The 23,410-nt window shown below is 41.1% G+C and overlaps 1 protein-coding gene across 1 annotated transcript in view; it reads right to left on the bottom strand.

The window, feature by feature from the left end:
- itgav (integrin, alpha V) overlaps positions 1 to 23,410 on the bottom strand; it is a 44,136-nt gene that overhangs the window by 17,381 nt on the left and 3,345 nt on the right. Inside the window, exons 2-16 of the mRNA XM_015005870.2 lie at positions 21,235 to 21,365; positions 14,301 to 14,389; positions 11,976 to 12,090; positions 11,702 to 11,763; positions 10,793 to 10,841; positions 9,339 to 9,461; positions 7,940 to 7,984; positions 7,627 to 7,670; positions 6,739 to 6,795; positions 5,351 to 5,403; positions 3,835 to 3,910; positions 2,687 to 2,816; positions 1,418 to 1,515; positions 589 to 682; positions 461 to 506 (exon numbers count right to left, since the gene is read on the bottom strand). Coding sequence (XP_014861356.2) covers positions 461 to 506; positions 589 to 682; positions 1,418 to 1,515; positions 2,687 to 2,816; positions 3,835 to 3,910; positions 5,351 to 5,403; positions 6,739 to 6,795; positions 7,627 to 7,670; positions 7,940 to 7,984; positions 9,339 to 9,461; positions 10,793 to 10,841; positions 11,702 to 11,763; positions 11,976 to 12,090; positions 14,301 to 14,389; positions 21,235 to 21,365 — 1,212 coding nt within the window. The remainder of the gene's footprint in view (positions 1 to 460; positions 507 to 588; positions 683 to 1,417; positions 1,516 to 2,686; positions 2,817 to 3,834; positions 3,911 to 5,350; positions 5,404 to 6,738; positions 6,796 to 7,626; positions 7,671 to 7,939; positions 7,985 to 9,338; positions 9,462 to 10,792; positions 10,842 to 11,701; positions 11,764 to 11,975; positions 12,091 to 14,300; positions 14,390 to 21,234; positions 21,366 to 23,410) is intronic.

Raw genomic sequence — 23,410 nt, 5'->3', positions numbered from 1 at the left:
ACAATTGCTGTGACACACAACCAATACAGTCACCTAAAACTTTAATAAGTCGTCACTTATATCCTCATCACAATATCACCACGATAAAACTAAAAGCCCAAATGTTGATAGGATGTCCACTACGTACGATTAAGACATGAAGTGATTGAATAGATGAACACAGTTTGTGCTCTGAAAGTGTTTTGCCTGGATTAAGAAGCGTAAATGTGTTCCAACACTAAGGAGGACGTATGAAGCGTCATGTGAACGCTCCTCTGTACTCGTAGCCTCTATAAAGCCAGTAGGAGTGAAGTGAATGAAAAACAGTAGCTCTTTGATATCAGAGGTGGCCTCGCTCATTAAACTTCTCCCTTTCAGTCAGAGGCATCAGCAGGGGATCACACACACACACACACACACACATATATATATGTGCCACACACACACCAGAAGGCAGAAGATGATATTTAGATGGGGTTACCTGTATAGAACAGCTTTGTCTGCTCCAAACGCTCCAACCACCAAATCTGTTGGACACAACCGCGGTTCAGAGTGTTAAAAAGCCTTAATGGGTCCGTTTGTAAAAGAGTTGGTGTGAGTGAAGTTTACCTGGGTATCCATTCTGGTCTATGTCTGTACTTCCTGTCATGGAATAGCCGAAGCTAGCAGGCATGTAGCTGGACGCCCATTTACCCTGCAGGACCTGAGGGGGAGAGAAGACGGGAGGAATTAAGAGGTGTTTTGTTGTGGATCTTGAATTTTTATACATTTGTTTCTTTTTTTTTGTTTTATTTTGTTCAATTAAAAACAACATTGGAAGGTAAAAATGTTGATCCAAAACCACGTCAGCTGATTTCAAACTGAACACTAAAACACACCAGACCTTTTCTGAGCATTTTCTGGAGCATTAGTGGTGAAAAAATAATTTCATTTGTTTTTAACAATGTGATGAGAAAAACAAGGAATTTATGTAAAACTAAACTTCCTCTGAAGAAGGAAATATCATTTTAACAGCTGTAAATACAAAACAGTCCAACAAAGTGAATATATATATTTTTTAAGAGATATTTTCCCCTCCTCTACCATCATGTTATTATGAAAGTGGAGCGCCTCCCATGACGGCTGCAGCATCAGGTTCCTGTCTACTCACGTCTTGTGTTGTTTGTCTTTTTTTTTGTGTGCTTCTGTACGACAGTAGAAGCTGATTGGCCAACAAAGTTTAACATTTTTAATGTATATTTTCTACATATGAAAGTAAAAAATCCAGTAATTCATTGTTAAGGCTCTTATTGTGAAGGTCTGTAGCTAATTGGATGTTACTACGACAGAAACGTGCTGATCAAACTCAGCTTCACGGGACGGGACGGAGTAAGTGTGCCGGGTCACCTTTGACCCTCGTTTCGTGTCGGGGCGTCTCATGCCGACGGTTGACGTTTACCTGAGAGGCTGTGGAGTCGATCCCAGAGGCGTGGCCGTTGTGGATGTAGACCAGGCCGTTGTGGTCCGGGCCTCCGTAGGGGGCAGAGATGGCCACGTCTGAGGAGGGAGACACCGGGGTCAGAGTCTGCTCAAGACGAAGCGTCATGGAAACGGACGACGGCAGAGCCGTGACTACGTTTACTGGATCGTCTCAGTGAGAACGGTCAGAGGAGCTTTCAGCTGTTTGACATGCAAAACTTGTTTCAGGGTCTAAAGTAAAATCGATTTCTAGTTTTTTATTGAAATTTCCCTTGAATGATTACAATAAAGTATCAATAAAGTATCATTAGTAGAGATGCAGGGTCTGTAAGTAATTAATTAATCTCAATCGAAAACCATATATTGGCGTATATCCAAATTAAAAACAATATTTCCTGTTAAATTACTGGATAAATATTCATATGGACTAAAGGACAAAGATATTTGTTGTTTTTAATGTTATTCAAATTGGTACAAAGTCTCGTTACATTCATTTAGCTTTTCCAGTGTTTCCAGTGTTCCCCCCTTCATTCATGGAACTTCTTTGAAAAGTTACTTCAAAACGTAGCATTGGGGTCGTCTGTGCTAACTGCTACATGTTTAACATTGAGATGCTAGTTTAGGCTTGAATAGCTGACAGGCTAACTCCTTTAGCACAGCACTAGTCTTTTCCAGGGTCCAATCAGATTGTTTAAAGGAGAAACGACGCCGCAGCGGGCCAAGAGAAGCAGCTTTGTTGTCCATCGTTGTTTGTGGATGTCGCTTGTAAAAGTACCAGAAACATTCGAACACAAAGGTGCCAGCCAGAACATTTGCATGTTATAAAAAAAAATTAAAAATCTGATTAAAATTTCCAAGCATTAAATTCTCTGTAATTAGTTCAAATTCCACCTGTAATAATTGTACAATACTTTGTTTTTAGTGTCCATATTGCTTGTGATTTCCTCCTCGTTTCTATAATAAGTTCCTCTCGATCTCATAATCTTGAAATATCTTCCTTACATACTGATTTATGTCATTATTTCACCTGGTCGTCGTCCCATAGAGTTTTAAACATTCAGGTTTTGTTGAATCCTATTATTTTTCTCAGAGTGAGACGGGAATATGTGATATTCATATCATGTGACCCCAGAATCCCCATCATCCTTTTTCCAGCTGAATTTTCTCCGTACGCCTGGCGCAGCTGGCTGCGCTTTACAGTAAAATCTGGTTTTAGCGAAGCAACAGAAATGATGCCTAGGGGTCCGACCTTTGTACCCGTCCCTGTCCAGGTCCCCCAGCGCCGCGATGGATGAGCCGTATCTGGCGTAAACCTCGGCTCCGGTCAGCAGCTGCGGCGGCTGAAAGGAGAAGCCGCCTCGGCTCAGGTAGACGGACACCTGGAGGACACGCAGCCGTTAAGACAAAAGTAGATGCATCTCTGTATGTGTTCCTGGAAAAGGACAGCTGAAATGTTGGACACATTTCCAATTATACCTTTAAAAGAAAGAAATCATCTCAAACCACAAACCAAATTATTGAAAGGGAATCAGGTTAAAGTGTGAACTAAGGCATAAAAGTAGATGAGACTAAATGGGTTCTGTTTTTTTTTCCTTCTTATCTTTTTTATTTTATAAAGTCTGGACATAAATCTTCTTTCAGCCTTTAATAGACCAATGATAACCAGGGATGAAACACAAATATTTAACATGATCTGAGTGTTTTTATTTAAAACAGATGAGCAGAAATTCATCCAAATGCTTAAAAGCAACAAGCTGATTCTTTGGGGAGCCTCTTAAATTAACTCCTTCATCAAAATATCAAAAATACATGTGAATTAGACTGTAGGCAGAACAAATTAGCCAAGAGTCAGAGGTTCTCACAGTCTGACAAACCTTGGGTTAAAAAAATAGTTTATATAGTATTTAGACAAAAACTTTAAACAAAATCTATAATACAATTTAATTATTTCTGAATAACATTAATTTAAATGATAGATTATTCCAGTTCCACATCCAGTTGTCGTATTTCAAAAGATAACATGTTTTAACATCGGGTTCATCTGGTAATAGTTTAAGAGCATTTATGCAGAATATGACCAAAACAATCCAATCTGGACATATTCAGAGAATGACCTCTGGACTGAAATGCGTAGCAAAACAGTTGTAGAGGTGAACCGTCACATGTGAAATGTTTTTACTCATCTGTGTCGTCATGACAGCGCAAGTATTCAGGGTTTTTTAAATCTTTTTGTTTACTTATTTTTTTCTACTGGTGTGGAAAAAACATCTGGTGTGTTGACAGTGATTCATCTTGATCTCCTCCAGCTGCTCTGCTACGTGTGCACATTCAGTGAATGGTGTGTGTGTGTGTGTGTGTGTAGGTGTGTGTGTGTGTGTGTAGGTGTGCGTTTCCTACCTGTCCCACCTCCCTCAGTTTCCCATCCGTGCCTCGGTCCATGAAGAGCGGAGCTCCAATCAACACGTCCACAAACCTGAAACCCAGACGACATGAAAATAAGAACCGACCGTCTCATCTGGTCCTCACTGTTCGTTTCACAGTAAAACTCACTGAAATAAAACATCCTTAGAACCCGACACTCTCTAAAGGTTTATTAGCGCTCTTTAGCTAGGAGTAGGGGTTGCAAATCACCAGTGGCAGACAAGATAAACGAGTCCTCTCCCAGCTTTGTTTGTTACTCATGTTCTACGATTGCTCCAATTAGGAGAGAATCAAGAGACTCTCCTCCATCGGACACGAGCTGCGTTTCCGTAAACCACAGAATTGAGGAAACTGAAATTTCAAAAATAAATTTGCTTAACAGAAACACAGCAACTTAGAGGAAACTCACGTTTTTCAAGGTTTTTGCACTAGGATGAGGTGGGTTATTTTTAGCCGTATAGGAACAGAAACATTTTCCAAAACTGGAACAGAAAGACTTCTTTCGCATCATGAGTGATGTGATCAACAACTGGACGTTACTACTGGCACACGACAAAGACGACAACAGGAAGTAGTCGTCTTCCATTTTGAGACAACTATGGTGTGTCACAGTTCATAAAAGGTTATGTCATTCCAACGTGTTGAATCCTCTGTAAAATCGCCGGCTGCAGTCCACTGCGTACACAGCCGCTCTCGCGTATCAGCGGCTTGTCGCTCCGGTGCCTGAATACATAAACAAAAACTTCAGCCACGGCTGGAATATGAATATAATTTCACCTAACCCTTTACATCCGCCATCGCCATAATATTTAATGACTTATCGCGTGAACGAGCTTGTTCACGAGTGATCTTAATTTTATTTCATATCTAATGAAAGCATCGCAATTGTGAAACTGTGTTTTTGGCATTAGAATATAGACAAAGATTTGTGCACATCCGTAATGCAGCTAATGTCAGGTTTTAATATTTTTCAGAAAACCAAAAGCAACCAGTTGTTAACTTAACGTAAAGGTTAACTTAACATGTCACGTTAGCAGGTTTAGGTGAGGCATCTGGACATCAGCATACATCTGCTTTAAATAACAGCATTTCAGCTTGATATTCCATCTCTGAAGAGCATCTAAAAGACGTGTCTGATCACATTTATATCCAAAGGAAACAGGAAGTGGCTGGTGTTGAAGTGTTTGCCACAGGTGTCAATAAATGTGGCGGGTTGCCCTTTTCAGATGTAGTGCAGCTCATTTCTGAGTAAACGAATCAATTCTTTTCACAGGTTCTAAGTAAGCAGAGCCGTAAACACTTCAAATGTGACCTCTGCGTTTAATGATGTCACCCGAACGCCGAGCGTGCGCCTGGTTCCACTTAAACACCACCAAGGCAGGAGGTGGCGTGGAGTTTACACGCGTGCTTCATTAAGCCTTCGAGTGGTTTTTAGCGCCGCAGCCAGGAAATGTCAGCTGTTAGAGGACAAGGCAGGAAAAACCACACTTACCCATCGCTGTTAACATCAGAGGCAGCCACTGAGTATCCAAAGTAGGCAGCCATCTGCACGAGAGAGAGAGAGAAGAGGAGGGAGCAAAGGTGAAACCTGGAAACCGTGAAAAAGGTCAGAGAGCTCTCTCTCTACGGGAGCATGAGCGGCGATAAAGAACAGAAGTCAACGAGCCACGGACATAAACAAGATGTTCAGAGAGAGACGACACGATAAAGGTTGTTGGGTTATTTAGGAACAAGAAGAGGAAATCTGTCATTATCCCTGCTGATGATGACGACCTCCTCTTCCCGTCCTTTCAACCCGCTGCCCTCCGCTGCCAGCATCAAGAGTTCATTCAGCGTCAACACGACCCAGAACGACCAGACGGGTTTTAAGCAAATTGGTTATTTCCCCACATTTTAGGTGCTGGAGGCACATTAAATATGAAGCTGTAACAGGAGAACATCAGAAACTTAGATATAAGCAATAAATCAGTTAATCGCACGATGAATTAAAACTAGCATGAGTTATTATTTTTCTTTTCTGTCTCTTTTTCTACTAAAACCTGGAAAAAAAGCTCTTCAGTCTGGTGCTTTAGTCTCAACTAGGTCTTTTTTTTGACTCCATAATTTATCTTATTTGTTGTTTTTCGTTTTTGATATTTAAAATGTCTTCCAGTTCCGGTGTTAAATGTTCATTAAAATTTAAAGTTTATTGATTCTTGAATGTGTTCTTGCATTTTTATGCAATTACCATCATATCACTTGAAGATGGTCTCAAAACAACAACAACAATATCGTTTATCACGATAACTTCTGGAACAGTTTATCGCCCTATAAAATTTGTTTCTGCGACAGGCCTGCACACGGAGTTTATGTAGGTTGTAAAATCAGCTGCCTGACTGTTAAAAGGAGAATTTTCTCCATCATGTGGACAGAAAGAAATCCAGCCAGAAGCCAGTCAGTCAGCGGAGCAGCAGAGCTTCTCCTCCTCAGCAGCCACGTAACAACACGGCTGTTTCTGCTGACATTATCCAACGGTTCACCACAAACTGAATACAGGTTGAAAGTTTATCTGGATGCCACAGAACTATTTTAATTCGACACCCTTCCCTGCCTCTTGCCCGTGCGGCCATAACTCATTTGCAGAGCAGCTGCTCTTAACGGCATTAAACATGTAATTTCATTCATTCTGTCGGACAATTACGTGCCAAAACAAAATGACTGTTTCTGCTGCGCCGCATTTAGGTTAATTACTGTTGGTTCGCAGAGCGGCGACTTTATGAGGGGAGACGGTTTTCCACACTCCTTCTAGACGGTGCTGAGCAGAACCTGCATCATGGGAAATGACACATCCACGCAGCCAGAACTCGCCGCCTGCGCTTTGCGACATTTACCGAAGCTTACCTGCGAGCCGGTGAAGTTAATCATGGACTCCATGTTGGCTCCATTGAAGATGTTCACCTGAAGCAGGAACGCAGAACATGACAAGAATCACACCGGCTGCATCGAGATCGGATCAATTAGTCTGCTAACTGAACCTTTTTAAAATGACAGTAACATTTAATGTAATACATAATTAAATGGGTTTAAAGCTGCAGTTTGTGGCTTTTATTAAAACATGAGGTTTTTTACACATTTGTTATGAGACAGATTGATCTCCTCCACCTCTTCCCTGAGCTACTATAGCCGTCTGAAGAAATGCACCAAACCAACCAATCAGAGCCAGGAGGCGGGTCTTAGCGCTGTTAATCAACAGCATTGAAACAACTTTACAGGAAAACCGTTTAGCCGCAGTCATCTGAGGCTATGCTTGCTAGCCTTAGCATTCATGACAGGCTACGCTAGCTGAAGCGGAGAGCAAGAGAGGAAGTGAAAATAGCACCACACACGACCCGCCTCCTGGCTCTGATTGGTTGTTTCTAGTCAGCACTGGGAGAAAATGGAGGACCTCAACCTTTTCACAGATTATCTGTCTCATACCAAACGACATGGTGACAGTTTCAACTAATATGTAAGAAAAGAAAAAGGTAAAAAAAAGCTACGTACTGCAGCTTTAAGATCAATTTAAAATAACAAAAAAACACTTCTCGTTTATTTCAAGAAGACGAGACGCATTCTGCAAGCAGAAATAGAAACAGGAACTGGGAAATGGTAGTGATGGCATTTGTGGATGCAGCATAAAAACAACTTGTTGCTAAATCGATATGCAATTTGTCTAGAATGCAGAAAAAAAGTTATTATCTCACATCACAGACAGGCGACAGAAGCTTAAATGCAACAAGTGACACTTACATAACCCAGAGCCTTGTCCCCCCTCGGTACTCCAGTCACATAATCTGTTGAGGACAGAAAGGAGAGAACAGATGAGATCCAAGTGGAGAATCCAGAGACATTTCTTGTTTCTAAGAGCCTCTGTTTATTACTCACATTCTACATCGAATTGACTTCTATTTCAAACAACTAGCAAATTTATCCCAGTTTCAGCTCTTCATGTATTTTTGCAAACAGTTTTCAGTTCATTGAGTTTTATGAGGGGGGAAAAAACTAAACAAACAGATGCATCCTCAAAAAAGTGTTGGTACTGTTGGAATCAGCGCGGACATACCTTCCTTCCCATCCTCGTTGAAATCCCCGACCGTCACAGAGTATCCTGTTCGACAGAGAGACGTGAAATCACTCAGGAAAGATTCAGATCCTGTGATCTTCTAGGTTTCAAGTCATGGTGTTTACAGTAATGTGGCAGAAATTACAAAAGAAATCACTTCAAAACCCTCAGTAAAGACCTCAAAGTACTCAGCCACCAAAAAGTCAAGTTTTCCTACATCAAGCTTGCTAATCCACATATTTAAGGACCTTGTCTTGTGTTCTGGTACAAGCGGTCATGTTGGAACAGGAAGCGGCTGAGTCCCAAACTGTTCCCACAAAGATGGAGGCAGGAAGTTGTTCATGAAGTTGTGGTGTGCTGAACAATTAGGAGTTCCTTTCACTGGAACCAAGGAGCCGAGACCTCCTGCCAAACTGTACACTTCATAGATACAAGCAAGCAAATGTTGTTACCCTGGAAACGGTCAAACCCAGACGCGTCTGCTGGATCGATCGATTATTGTGATGATTAATCGATTAATCGGATGAAAAACTCGACACGTCTTTCAGATTTTTCATTTAACCATTTAAGACTTTTTTCCACACAATATTAGAAATGCATTAAGTAATGCAAATAAACAAATAATTTGGTTTTTAAATCATAAAATAAAAATTTTACTGCCTAAAATGCAGTAACACAGAATTCCTTTAGCGCAAGTTTGATCATCTGTAGCAAAGGATGGATCTACAGCTAAAAGAACATACTTCCAACATCAGCATGTGAAAAGCTCGACTTACCTAGATTTAGCATCAAGCAGTGATCTGTTAATTATGTTTTAGATTAAATGATTAAGAATTATGGGTAGCAAAAGGAGCTTAGTAAGAAATTTATTTTACAAAATTTGAATTGGGAACTAAAAGCCTGAAGGCAAAAAACATTTACGGAGAAAGGTTTCTTTATTATCATTTTAAAGGCAATAGATATACATTTGTACAGTTTTGGCTTAATTACTGCTCTGAGTATTGCTTTCAGCAAATGGCTGAAACGATTAATCGATCACTAAATTAGTTGACGATTAACTAAATTATCGACTCATCGCGATGAGTCCGATTAATCGTTTCAGACCTAAAGGCATGCTTTACAGCACTGCATCCAAAACCTTGCATTACACTTGGTGATGTAAGGCTTGGATTGAAGCGGATCGCCATGGAAACCCACTCTTTATGCAACTGCCCTTTAGCCAATCTCAACTCCTCTGTGAAATACCTGCTTGATTTTAAACACCTGCGGCCGTAGCAGTGATTGGAACACCTGAATCTGATAATTGAGCGAAAACCTTTGGCAGCATGGAGCGTCTTAATCAGGAGTGTGTGTGTGTGTGTGTGTGTGTGTGTGGGTGTGTGTGTGTGTGTGTGAATACCGAGGTAGCTGTCGTCATACTGGGCACCAGCTGATTTGGTGGAAAGCGTGGTCGAATACGGCGTGACATAGTCGTTGTTGAAGCGTTTTAAAATCTCGTCGACGTTGTCTGAAATCAACTGGCCTGAGGAGAGAAGAAGAGAACGATGAGGAACAAATCGAGACTCAGGATCCCGCAATCTGAAAAGTACAAAACTGGAAAAGAAAATCTAAAACATAAAGTTAGGAAGGAGAAATGTACAGAGAGAGAAACGAGTGAATGTTTTTTTCCCCCTCATTTTAAAGAACACTTTGGGTGTAGAAAAAAAACCTGACATTATTACAGCAGCCACAGGGACAAGATGCTAACAGCCATCTAATCAGAAACAGAGCTCTCTATGTGTGTGTGTGTGTGTGTGTGTGTGTGTGTGTGTGTGGTTGTGCGAGTGTTGACTCAACAGGAAACAATAATTAGGAGAACACAGCCAAGGAGGAGCCGCTCCACGCAGCCAGAAAACATGCATGCTCCTGAGTCAGCGCTCAGGATGCAGCCGCTGTCACGCCCTCTGAGGTCAGACGGGCTGACGGGGATTACAACCATCCGCCGCCGTGGACACATCGTCTGCCGCTCGGCCCACCTGAACCTCACCTCCTCATTAAACTCTTAAGGCGGCGATGACGCAAGCTGCTGTCCGGTGTGAGACGAGGCACAGAGTCAGATTTATACCGAACTGCTCACAGTCAGAACAGTTTTCTCGGCTCGATACCGAGCGAGTGCGTCTGTCAAATACGTGGATCAACGTTGGAAAAAAGAGTTTCTGACTGAACATTGCAGCTCAGCTCCACTGTGGGATTTTGTCTCAGCCGTAAGACAGGTGGACAAATCTTTACTCTGTTGCTTAAGGAAACGTGGGAGTTTGTTCGCCCAGCTATCAGCTCTCTGTGGATCTCTGACATATTTGAGACGCTCTGCTTCAGCTAGACGTGACACTATTTATTTAAAAAAAGGATTAAAACATTAGAGGCCTGGGAGCAACTTAGTGTCATTTAAAGGCAGGAAACAGATGGGAGCAGAGAGGGCGGCTCAGCTCTGTCCAAATATAATAAGATCCACCTACCAGCAACTGTAAATCATTACATGCACAAATGAAGGAAAATGTAGAAGGAAAATATAAAACAGATACTATTTATGTTAACATTCTGTTGTGATGGGTGCCTCTTTTGGGCCTGAATGCTTTTGTTGTCATTAATTACTGCTTTTTAGCTCTTACATGTCTTGGCCAAAACACTCTGACAATAGAGACTAAAGCCCAGACTCATTCTGATTATATCAAGGTCTAATGTGTATCAGAATAACCATCCAGAGGAAACCTTGAGAGCACAAACAAGAAATCCTGGAGGTGGTATCTGCACCCAGATACCAAAAAAAAAAAGACAGAAAAGTAATGTATCCAGCTCTGAACCCTGAACACTCACCCTGCCAGTAGAAGCTGCCCGGTCCTCCCACCACAACTCTGTTACTTTTCTGAAGCCACAAACAGAAAAAAAAGAAAGAAAAAGCAAATTCAGTATTACTTTCACTTTACTTTTTAGCTTCATAAACATCAGGACATGTTTATACTCCTGTGATGGGGGAAGAATCAAAGACCTCCTGTATTCAAAGGATAAAATAAAAACAAACATGGATGCTGGAATAAACTAGTCTTCATTTTGACTTTTCAAACAAGAACTAATTTTGACGCTGATGCTACCTACAAACTTCTATCAGCGTAACCAAAGATTTTTAACACCATGAACAGCAGAAAACTCATAAAAATACAATGGTTGTTTTGGACCTCAGTCTTTTTGCTGAGGCTTTTCTGTTATTTTTTTAGAATTAAGATTACATAATCCAAAGTGTTCCTCAGTGTAATTGAACATGCTATTTCATTTCACCTTTAGCATGAATTTATATCTATTTTATGCATTTATTTCTAACTATGCTTTGTTTTGTTGTTCAATTTAAATGCAGAATTGTGTTAATTTCTATAATAATAATATTGCTAGAGATCTCAATTTGAACACTTAATGATCGATTTACAGAAAATAAAAAGTCCTTGAAATCCAGACATGTTTACTTAAGAGTTTTATGATTTTCTCCAATTAGTCATTAAACTCTAGCAGCACTGCAACTGGAAGCAGGAATCAAAAGTGGAACTGAGCAGCTCCAGGATATAAGCAGCATGAGTGACGATCTGACTTCACACACACTGCACAAGCTCACTTCATTTACAGTTTACTGCATGAATCGGCCTCACAGGTCTATGTCACATAATAAAAACTGTTTAAAACTAACCCCATAAATATTTAAATGATGATCTGTTTGGGTTTGTGCTGCTTGCCTACCTTAACAAAGTCTGCGCTGAAGCCAGCCTGGCAGAAACCCTGTCCTTCTGGAGTGTGGGAACCTGGAAAAAAAAAAAGTCAAACAGTGGAAACATCAAAGCCCAATCTCACATTTATAAAGGCCGAGACCGGAAGGCCTCCCGAGTAATGTTCTGTTGTTATTTTCAGCTTGAGCTGGAAGATTTGCTGTTAAGTTCTGGGAGTGATTTAATTTCCCGCCTAAGCTCCATGATGACCTCGAATCAAGCATCCAATAACACAATGAGGAACGTACTGGATCTGCAGGGGGAGTATTCCACCACCGTGTCTCCTTTCTTCAGGTAACACGTTCCCACAGGCTCCCTCTCGCTGAAGCCGAAGGTGGACCACTGGTAGAGGGGAGCGCAGGCCTGAAACACAACGGACACGTTCTGAGTGCAGAACCCAGGCTCGGAGGAAACCGTCACTAGCAGAGGGAGCGCCGGTTTTCTGGTCAATCACAGATCAGCAAACTTTAACAACAAGCCTGACCTGCCGATTCAGATTTTGGCCAATACCAATTTTTTAAATCTCAGAAGGAGCCAACCTATGGTTCTACTGGGAGCAATTTGAACAAAGTGAAACCTGGGGATGTAGGTATTATTAATTTAGTGCAGTGCATTATAGCAAAGGAAAGAATAACATAGAAAAACCATCAAAAATAGCTCAAAACCACTCATATTCTTTTGTTCTCCCTCACCCTCTGTGTTGTCTACGCTACACAGACCCGTTCCCAAAGCAACTGACTCACAACATCTCTCTGAGGACAGACCATCCAATCTGGTGAAGAATTATGTTTTCAGGCTGAATGTGTGTTTAACGATTATTGAAAGTGATCATCTCTACACAGGGTGGCTGATTAGCTGATTTAAACACCTGCTCTACTTATGGTCTGTCAGAGTTGGTGTGTGGATTTCATTGTTCTTCTTTTTTTAACTGATCTGAAACACACCAAATTCCACAGTACATCTATAGCTCAAGATTATCAAAGTCAAGCTAGCCAAGTTAGCATGGCCAGCCTACTTTTCTTTTTTTAATTAACACCTTTCTTGACCTAGATGTTGTAGCATTAACAATTAGTCTCTTTATCTTTTATACATCACGAGTCTCGTCAAATTGACAACAGTGGGGTGACTATTGTTGACTGTGTATGTGAAGACGTAACTATGTAGACGGGTCCGTCTGTCAGCCCTTTCTTGTAGTAGAGTAAAAGGGAACAGCGGCTGGTTTTCTGACCTTTGTGGAGGTGGATAAGATCGGTTTCACATGTAACTATTGGCCAGTCTCCCAAAATTGAGGAAATCGGGAATGATTTATCGGTGCACCCCTAAGCACTAGGCAAGATAACGACGATGAAACGTGAAAATAGAAGAAACAAGGTAACAATGTTGCAGATTTCTGAGCTGTTACATGAAATGGATTTAGGTTTCAGGTTCTCTTTTTCACAATAAAACCATTTAATTAGTACTCTACATGACTCCAAGTCAACTTCAGCCAACTGAAGACACCTTAGACTGTTTTTCTTTTAAAACAAGAACAGTTTGTTTTAACTACTGTAATATTCAGAATCTTTCCAGGTGGAAGAAGGACTCCCAGTGTTTTGGGATTTTTGGCGTCACAGCAGCATAAAGCAATGGGAAGATGAGGTGAATGTGTTTAATCTATAGCTGAGGTAGTCTTATGTGTTTACCATTTCATCTCCAGTCCAATGTGTTGCCCAGGTGTGAACCACGGGGTTTATATTCCCTCACCTCCTACACGTTGTACGTCTTCATGGAAAAGGTCTTCTGCTTATTTCTACTGCTGCACAATCCCGCTCTTTGTTTTGTTCAGGTTCAAGAGGAGGTGAGGGTTTCCATGCTTCCAATTCCCCTGACCCACCCCACAACCTGGACTTTGGTATTTCTGTAACCATCTTTAGATACACAACACCCTTCAGCCAAACAAACTAATAAGTAATAAAACTATGAGGACTTTTATGTCTATTTCTCATTACTTTGACATTTTTGGCCCAGCGCCCAATCCAGAGGATTTCTGGAGAGAATGCACATCTGTTCTATCAATCTTATAAATTTTGCGCTCATTGCATTTACATTAATGTTCCTCACATTTTAATCCTCAACGTAAAGTGGCCACAAAATGGAAACGACTGAATGCCAGGCAACACTTAATATCTCCAGTTTGAGCAGTCTGTGCTCCGCAGTAGCTGTGTTTTCATTGGCCATATAATTCAGCAATCTGACATTGCGAAAATACATTTTCATAAAATACTTGTTTTTTGATAAAAAAAAGTTTTACCGCAAGGATGAAGTGTATTTTTGGCCTTATCAAAATGGGTTTATTTCGCAAAACTGCAATGGAAACACTTTTTTTCGCGTCACACAATCAACAACCGCTGGCAAAAACCACAAACAAACTGCGAACAAACTTTTTTACTTGTAATTTAAATTGACCTTCTTATCTGATGGAGGGACAGAGATTACAAAATTGTTTGGTTTTTTTAGAGAAAGTTTTTGTAACATTTGTAATTTGATCAGAGCTAGTGAGAACTGAACCCAAATGTGTGTGTTTAAGATCTTACCAGGATGTGTTCTCCATCAGAACGCACTGAGGCACCAAACCACTGTTTGGACTTAAACTCGATCTGATTGCCATCTTTAAATCGGTCATCTATGAAAAAAAACAAAACACAAGAGATGATTGTTAAATTAGATTACAGAAAATAGTGTTCTTTCACAGAATCAGCTGGTAAGCGGTATCTGACTGTAGTCTAAACATCAGTGAATGCACCGTAACCAAGAACTAGTGTGTCAGTTCTTACTGGACAACGAAGACTCAACGTTCATCACTTCCTGTGGCAGCGAGTTGGAAAAAGTAAACAGAAAGGAGGAAAAATAATTTTCTGCAGGGACGTCTTAGTTTGTCATTCAGAAGATTCATGAGCTTCAGACAGGAAAAATATGAAGTCAGCGGGGAATAGACATGCGGCAAAGGTCAGGAGGTCAGGACCGACACAGCTGGTCTGAGGGCTGATTATCTCTGGGGCACCATAGCGACACGTGCTGCCTGGGCTTTCTACTTCCAAACTGTCAGTGAGATTTCAACAGATACCAGGAAGGAGTAATGTATTCCAGCAAGGCTGATCCGTGTTAAAAAGCAGGATGAGTCTTCTAGTAAAAAACCTGGAGTGTAAAAAGGCGTCATTGGAAATGGGCTTTGATTAGTGAATCTCTAGTGAAATTTAAGGGTAAAACTGTGGATACCTGGGGCATAAAAACGGATAAGAAGATTTTGTCTCACCGGATCGCAGTGAGTAACTTTTAAAAAATATTTTTCTGACATATTTGTTGAAGCTGTCACCATGTCATGACAGCATTGCATGAGACATAATCAGATTAAAAACTAAACAATAAGAGGCAGGAAGAGGGTCTTAGCGCTGTTATTCATGCCTGTCGTGAATGCTAAAGCTAGTTAGCATGGCCTCTGAGGACAATGGATGAACGGCTTTTTGTAATGATAAGCTGTTTCTCCACCATTTGCACATTAGCATTCACAAGGTTGACTGACAGCGCTAAGACCCGCCTCTTGGCTCTGATTGGTTGGTTTTAGCGTTTCTCATCACATGGCAACAGCAGCGCAGGGAGGAGGTGGAGGAGATGGATCTTTTCACAGATTATCTGCCACATAACACACTGTCACAACATGGTTACAGTTTTAAAATTTAAAAAAATATATATATACTTTTATAAAAGTTACAATACTGCAGCTGTAAGGAAACAAGTCAAGAACTGGGACGCATACCAAAATTTGACACCGACACTTTGTATGTACGAACAGAGCGCTGATAATGGAGGCGACAGCGGCTGGTTCTGTCCAGTTCTCTGCCCACAGACAGAGGAGTAAAGCCGTGCTGAGTTCAGAGACCACAGCTCGAAAACATCACTTAGCTCTGAGTCACTTAGATAAATAGAGATAAATCACAGACAAATCTAACACAAAGGAAACAGACGAGTAGATGAGGGAAGTAGACAAATATTCCACCCAGTTTAGGATTTTCCAGCCTGATTAAATAAAAACATTTATGTGGAAAGTGGATTTTAAAACTCCTTTGATTCTCAGAACTGTGTTACCAGAAAAGTGTCAGCTAAATCACATTTAAGCCAACCGGACACTGTGGACAAATTTGAACAGGATTTGTTTACCCCAGTTTGGCAACGCAGTAGATCTGGAGCCCCTAATCTCTCCGTATGGTAATGAATCATTCACCAATGGTGCAAAGTGTTTGCTGTCAACTATTTACCATGTTAGAAGACCTGTAGCCATGACAACAGACTGTTTTTGTTGTCCATTTGAGCGCTTGCCTCCTAAACCAACGGGTTGACAGAAACCCGTTGAGAAAGAGGAACATGACTCTACAACCATAAAGCTACACTAGCAACACTAGCGCTAATGCTGCAACCAAAATCCTCCCTGGCCTATTGGGTCAGAACTCAAAAACCAGCTCAGATGATGCTCATAATAATCATAGAGACGGTTGATGATTTCAAGGATGATCAACATGATTACAGTTCAGGCTCAGGAAAGAACATATCTCCCTTAATTCATGAGAAAATGACAACATATGGTAAGCGGTATTTAAAATAGTTGCAATGTTCTAAGCATATGCATATATTGTGGGTGATTCTCATGAAGTTTTAAACTTCAATTATGAAACACTTGAATTACTATTTAACCAAACAAGGACCTGAGTGTTTCAAAATGTTCATTTAGAGACATTTACTAATAATTAAACCATCAGTGGCCTAATGGGAATGTGGTCCACCCCACAAGCTTTCTTTTTTGTCTTTTCTTTTGGTGTGGTTTCAGGAACTGACGGTCTGATGGGACAACTCTTTTCTCCTACGGTGACATCTGCCACTCTCCTCCTGAGCATCACGTTAGGAGCTTTTGGTTGAAAATGTTTAGTTAGTTTTTCACATTAATTAAAGGTTGTTTAGTTAAAATCTTGGTGTTGAATGACATGTTGCAGTAGAAGGACATGCTGTAGAAAATCATGTAAAATGTCAGACGCAGTCATTTCAAAGTGGAAACACTTTGGAGTAAATATCTTCCTTATTAAATTGTTCTTTTACAAAATTAAAATTTTTATGCTTTAAATAACTGCTGCTATATGTTAATGGATGTATAATTTTGGCACGCATCTTACCGTGCAGACAAGACGGCATAATTGCAGAGTAGAAAACTTTGCAGATTTACATCGGAGATATTTACATCGTTTTGTTTCAGCGTAGCTGCCGCTACATGTTGCTCAAAATAGCTGGAAAGTACATTTTAACATCAGATGGCTGACATCTAAAAGGGAGTTTAAAAGAAACAGCAGGAACAAAAGACTGTGGTGAACAGTGGTGAGTTGGTCAAAGTGAAAAAGACGACCGATGAGTCAGAAACAAGCCACACACACATATCCTCACACACACAAATGACTTCCAGTTAATTCTGCCATTCCAGTGAAGCTTTGGTCAGCAATCATGCAGGTCAAATCAAAAACAAAGACTTCCTTTGTAAGAAAACACACACACGCACACGCACACGCACGCACAAAAACAATCCAACTAGGCCACTCAGTAACTGTTTCTGTTGGGCCCTACAGCCTCTCAGTGTCAGTTTTTCTTAAAGGCACTGGAGCAGTGCAGATGTTTGCTAGATCCATCTTTCTGCAACATTAGGCCTGCAGCCTGAATGCAGCGAGAACATAAACATCCTGTTTGAACAGCCTGCTACACAACTTGCACTTAATAAGGCCATGTAAGATGAATTTACCTTTTATGGGCATAAAATGCCTGGAACTGAGCGCCGCATGAGGCCAAATGCTCCACAGGTGTTCCAACAAGTCTCTCAGAAGCCAAGAAACCTAACCCACTGACACTGTGGCTGACATGGAGAACACTGGACGTCTACAGAGTAGGGAAATTTAAGGTTACGCCGATTTAAAAGAGTCACACAGTTTCCCGCAACAACCACAACAAGTCAATAGTTTCCTAATTTCATTGATGGTTGCTTTTATTGCCAACTTCAAAGTAAGCTTATGAAGGGAAATCAAAGAAAAGTGACATCAAAACTTACAGACTTTATAAGAATAGCCAATATTAATCTCTGACTAACAGCTTTTAAACTCCAGTTCAGATGTGGACATTTGCAACTGCTTCAGTTTTTAGGGTTAAAAAAAACAACAAAAAAACAAAACAGGAGTTAAACTCCCACACATGTATTCCAGATAGAAGGGAACAAAGTCAAAAGTCATCACTTCCTTCATAAAACCTTGAATTTTTTTTTGTGAATTTCTGGCCCGCATTAACACAATCGCGGGCAAATTCTAATATATTATACAAATCAATTTAGTGCAACGCTCAAGAGGACAACAGCAGATTTCACCCATTTGAATAGAGGGGAAGCGGGGAGGGGTGTCCCGTCAGACCGTCAGTTCCCGAAACCACACAGACAAAAAAAAAAAAAAAACACTTAAAAGTGCAGTCCGGGGTCAATGTGACCCGCCACACAAGGTAAAAAAAAACCTTGTGAGGTCCACTGGACTCTGTCTCTTAAGAGAACGCTGTGAATGGAGAGGAGATTGAAAGCTAAACCTGTGGAAAGGGAGCAAAATGGTAAAGCTATCGATCCCAACATGAAGAACAGTTCTGGGAGGTTTGGAAATTATTGTGACACCAATAAATCAAAACTGTTATCTTGATAAGCAATTTATCACGATAAATGATAGCTGATATGATAAACGCCTTCCAATAACTGGTACTAATATTGCATTTCTAATATGCAGCACTGTAGATTGCTTATCCTACTTCTACTGTCATTTTCAATCGACATATACGCTCAATGTTAATTATATGCAGATATTTCTAGTCTCAATTTACCTGTTTGCGCTGCTGTAACACTTTATTTTTCAAAATCAGCAGCATGTTTTTAAACGTTTGCAGCATTTTATTGTGAAATCATCAATGAAACCCAAGGTCAAAGGAACATCAAGTGTTTATTTTGTTTGTCTATGTTGCTCTGAAATGACACAGTCATAACTTAGCACACAAATTATTCCAAGCATGTGGAATATCGAGGCCGTAGTGTCTATTTAGTGGATATCGAGTGGGAGGGGGTGAGGGCTGCACTGTTTTAGAGTGTGGTGTGTTTGTTACAGCCAACTTCAGTTTGCTGAGGTCTGCCACAGAATACCAACCAGACTCGACTACACACTCACACACACACAATAGCTCCCCGGCCCACAAACACACGGCCGTCCCTCTTGGCCTGAACTGCTCTGTGTTCCAGCGGCTCCAAAAGCTTCTCTCTGTTTATCGGAGCTTTCCAGTGTTTTCTCTGCTTTTAGAGCTGACCTGATTTCAAGAAACTGCTGAGTGTTACACGTGAGCTCTCGTTCCGACGCAGAGCGCTAAGCAGACGGGAATCGGTTGGCCGTTTTTACGTGGGCCCGTATGCGAGCCAAACCAACGCATTTTGCAAAGTTACAGTGATTAGAAAGTGTGAACGACGCCACCAAAAATCAGCTAAAATGAAGTTTGTGCACTAGAGTGTTTACCCAGCTGCCGTTCTGACAGCAGGGAAGGAATGGGAACAGATACAAGCCACAACATAATGGAAATACCTCCGGTTGTCAGGCGGAGAAACATCAATGCGTCGCAATTGGGAAAGTCGGCACACCTGACGGTGATTGCACCACGAGTTGCTCTGAGGGAACGTTTTAGGCTCTGCAAGATGGAGCTCGTTTCTCCGTTCCTCTGCCTTCTGGGTTAATGGAAACGCTTTCCTTGGTTTTCTAAAACAGTTTCAAGGTTTTTCTTAGTACTCATTGTTTTTATCTCCTGGAGGAAAACAAAGTGAGTCATATGCAGATCTGGACCGATGATTCAGGCCGTGCATGACAGCTATTACCGAGTCTTACAGCGATTAGGAAATATACCAGGCTTGTGTGTTTCATCTGGGGTTAAAATGTGTTTGGAAGTCATATTTGTAAGAGACCGTGATAGTCAGAGTTAGACCTTAAGAGTGAGGCAATGCTGCCACGCAACAAGAGATGCTGATAAGGAAGTAATAAACCAACCGCAAAACTGGCTTCCTGTCTCCTGCACCTTGTCAGATAAAGTTCCTGAATATTAATTTGCCACATCACGTTTCAGTAATATCTCTCATTTCTGACTGAAGCAGGAAGGAAAGAGCAGAAGGATATGTCACAGAGCAGATAACCAAGTGATTTTTTTGCAGTTCAAAAATTATACAATTCATTTATTAAACTTAGCTAAATACAACGAGCGTTTTCAAAGAAACTTCACCCAAATCCTGTTCTTATTGCTGAAAATAAACTCAATATTTTTCTAGGCAAGAAAACTGGAAGAAAATTGACCTTACAAAAATAAGCAAATTAAATGTCTTTCTTTTAATAACTGAAATTTAAGGACAACATGCAAAACTTGTTTTTTGTCTACAGTGATCCACACATTAAATTAAAAAAACTTGCATAATTTATTTGTTTTATCAAAATATAGTTTATTACTCAGCAAGAAAAAAATTTTCACTTGACAATTGTAACCAATTGAAAATGATCAATGTTTATGATTATATATTTTTCAATCAGAATGTTCTCATAATGTAGAATAAAACATGTTTAAATGACTGAAATTGTTTTAAAATGTAGACAACCTGGTTGCATACAGGCAAATATTAAATACAGGCCAGGAGGATACACAACAAAACTTAAGACATTTGATTAGAGTATTTATGGCCAGCTTGTTGCTTGTTTCCTGATTAATTTAAGGCATTTTAAGGCAGATGAATTTCAGACTTTTTAAGGCTGGGGCGACAGCCCATTAAAGAAACACTTCCAACTTGGAGAAACGGGGGGAAGAGAACTTGCCTCTGCAGATGAGCCTGCATTCCTCCTTTAAAATACATTCCTGAATGTGTCCCGACACGAGGCAACAGCAGCATATCGAGCTCAGCCCTCATTAACCTATTGATTACACTGTAAAACACAAAGTTATTCATTTGTGGCCACAGCAGGCCTGTGTTCACCGGCTTGCTTTATTTTCTAACCTGGCGGGTAAAGACGGCGTTTTGTTTCCAGGTCACTCTGGGGTCATTCTGTCTGTGACAAATTTAGACCGTTTTCACAGTTAGCCATGAGTCAGGAAGTGCAGCATGGAGCAGACTCCTTTTATTAAACCCACTGTGGTTAACTCTGTCATCTCCTGCAGCTGTGCCTGACTAAAACCGAAATGCTGACGCCGACACAGTAGAGGTGGGCGATATGGACTTACAGTTTTATCACGATGTTTTGTGGAGCTATTGTGATAACGGTAAAAGTGACAGCATGAACTATGCATTACTCCTTTTTTTATTTAGGGTAACTGTATGGCGGTGACTGTGTGCCCCACAAACACGTCGCTCTCTGCTCTTTGCCCTCGCTGTGCGTCAGGGCGTTTGTTCCTGGTTACCTTTGTCGTCGAACAGCAGCTGCTGGCAGCTGGCGGCGTTCTTCCAGGGACAACTATACACGGCTCCCCTCTCCACCACGGTGCTGCTGGACGAGGTGTTGGCTCGGGGCGCTCCGATGAGAACGTCGGAGCTGAGGAGGAAAAGGAAGGCGGTCAAGTAGCAGCAAGATGAGGAACACAGATAAAATGAGAGGCGTTTCATTAACGGTTTCTAAACAAGAATCGGGTCGTGGATGGAAGATGCCCTTTCAGACCATCGTCATCTCAGTTTTTCATAGATCATTACAGACAGCGCTATATATGGACTGGCTTAGATTAAAGTTTATTCATTCAATCTCCTGGTAATATCTCTCGTTTGTCAAACTGATTTAAAAGACAAATATCAGCCAGAAAAACCAATCAGAAAAACAGCGACCGGTCATTCAGGTTTTAAAATAAATAAAGTGAGAGTTATTGCGTTACTCTTGTTTCCTGAATTTATTGCCCTTCTGCAAATCTTGTAAATACAAGTGCAGCTTGGCGATATAAAGCGAGCGCTTGGCTGCCTGCAGCGATGACCGTTTTCATCTGTGTTCAGAACAGCAGGCCTTTGTTCATAGCAGCCTGCTTTAATTGCAGCTGATTTATTTGCAGGAAGCAATCCAGTGGATCACAACGTACAATGAGGGAAAAACCTAACGGGTCAGACGGCGTTTTTGTTTCCGGGCCACTGATTTATCAGGGTATCGATTCTGAGTATTAGGTTGTCAGCTGACAACATCAGGAAAACAGCAACACGCTGACTAGAAGGATTCAGACAGTTTAATTTCCCCCGTTAGCTCAGCATGTGCTTTGTAGAAACATGGGTGTGTCTTAACACAATGTTGAGATGGAAAGACGGCAGCAGTGACCTAGCAAAAGCAGCCATTGATGTGCATCAACACAGAGTCATAAAATCAGTTAAAAACCATTTTAAGAGAGAAAAACTGTCATCATGTGGCAAATAGTTTTCCTGGTGTGAACATCCAAAAGGTCAGAGGTCATGTTGTGAAGCATTTCCAAAAGAAGGACAACTCAGGGTAAACTCCAGAGTATTAGAAGCCTGGCGGGCCACCAGGCTTGTTTATTTTAAATAGTGTTTTTTTATACACCAGTAGCAGTTAACATGGATTAAGCTAGGTTTATAGTTTAACACACATTGAACACTCCCTTGCCATTGAACATAGCGAGGAGATGTGCCGTCCCTGCACCTGCTTGGCCCCACCCTATTATTTTCAAATTACAATGCCTGCGCGTACTCCTCCAACTGTTTGTACATTTTTTAACAGAAACACAGTGGGCTGGCCTATAGCGCCCCCTACCACCAGGCTTAGCAGGTTTTGTGGGGGAAACCCTTGATAACCCGATCTTTGAGTACCTTAGTTAGCGACTTACTGACTTGGGTTTGGAACAACCTCACTGGGGCCGATGGGACTCGAGTAGTGATGTCTGGCCGTAATGAACAGCTTCATATTTGAAACAGAGGCAACAACAGCGTAGCGGCACATAAACCTCATAGCAGTTGTCAAGCAAAGTGGTAGAGTGGCGATGACTTGAGTGAGTTCAGCTGCACGTTCACACTTCCCCAAACGAACCGGACTGACAAACAAACCGGAGTTTGATTAAAGCGGACCAGACAGAGATGCTGAAGCTCAACCCCCAAGTAGCAAATGGCTTTGCTACTTGATGACGCAGCACAATGAAGCCCAACACAGCAGCAAATTTACAGCAGAAAAAAGGAATAATGGCTAGTAGTGCAACCACCCAGTCAAAGTCCAAACCTCTGCCTGATTCAGCCTTAAGAAGGATGCACGTAAAAACCTGTTAATGTTAAAAAAATCTGAGCTAAAAATCAGAGGGAAGAAAGCCAAAATTCATCCATTAAAAAAAAGAATACTGTATCATTCATTGTAGAAAGGAGTGTGTACCCTTCTTTCCCGCTTGTCTTTGAAATATTCACTTAATACACAACAAGCACATGTCAGAACCAGACCGAATCGCATGACAGGAATTAGCTAAAACGTAATTACTCTCTGGTTTCAGTGGAATGGAGGAAGAAAAAACCCCACACATTTAGAAGAGCTACATTGAGACAGAGTGTTCTGTCAGTATGTAAAAGTAGTAACACAAGTAACGGGTGGTTGTGCGTTATCTCCAA

The sequence above is a fragment of the Poecilia mexicana genome, unplaced genomic scaffold (genome assembly GCF_051168715.1).
Source record: "Poecilia mexicana isolate PSO_F unplaced genomic scaffold, ASM5116871v1 scaffold_2, whole genome shotgun sequence".
Lineage (NCBI taxonomy): Eukaryota > Metazoa > Chordata > Actinopteri > Cyprinodontiformes > Poeciliidae > Poecilia > Poecilia mexicana.
Note: the sequence above shows the minus strand (reverse complement) of the source record. Positions and strands in the feature narration are given on the sequence as shown.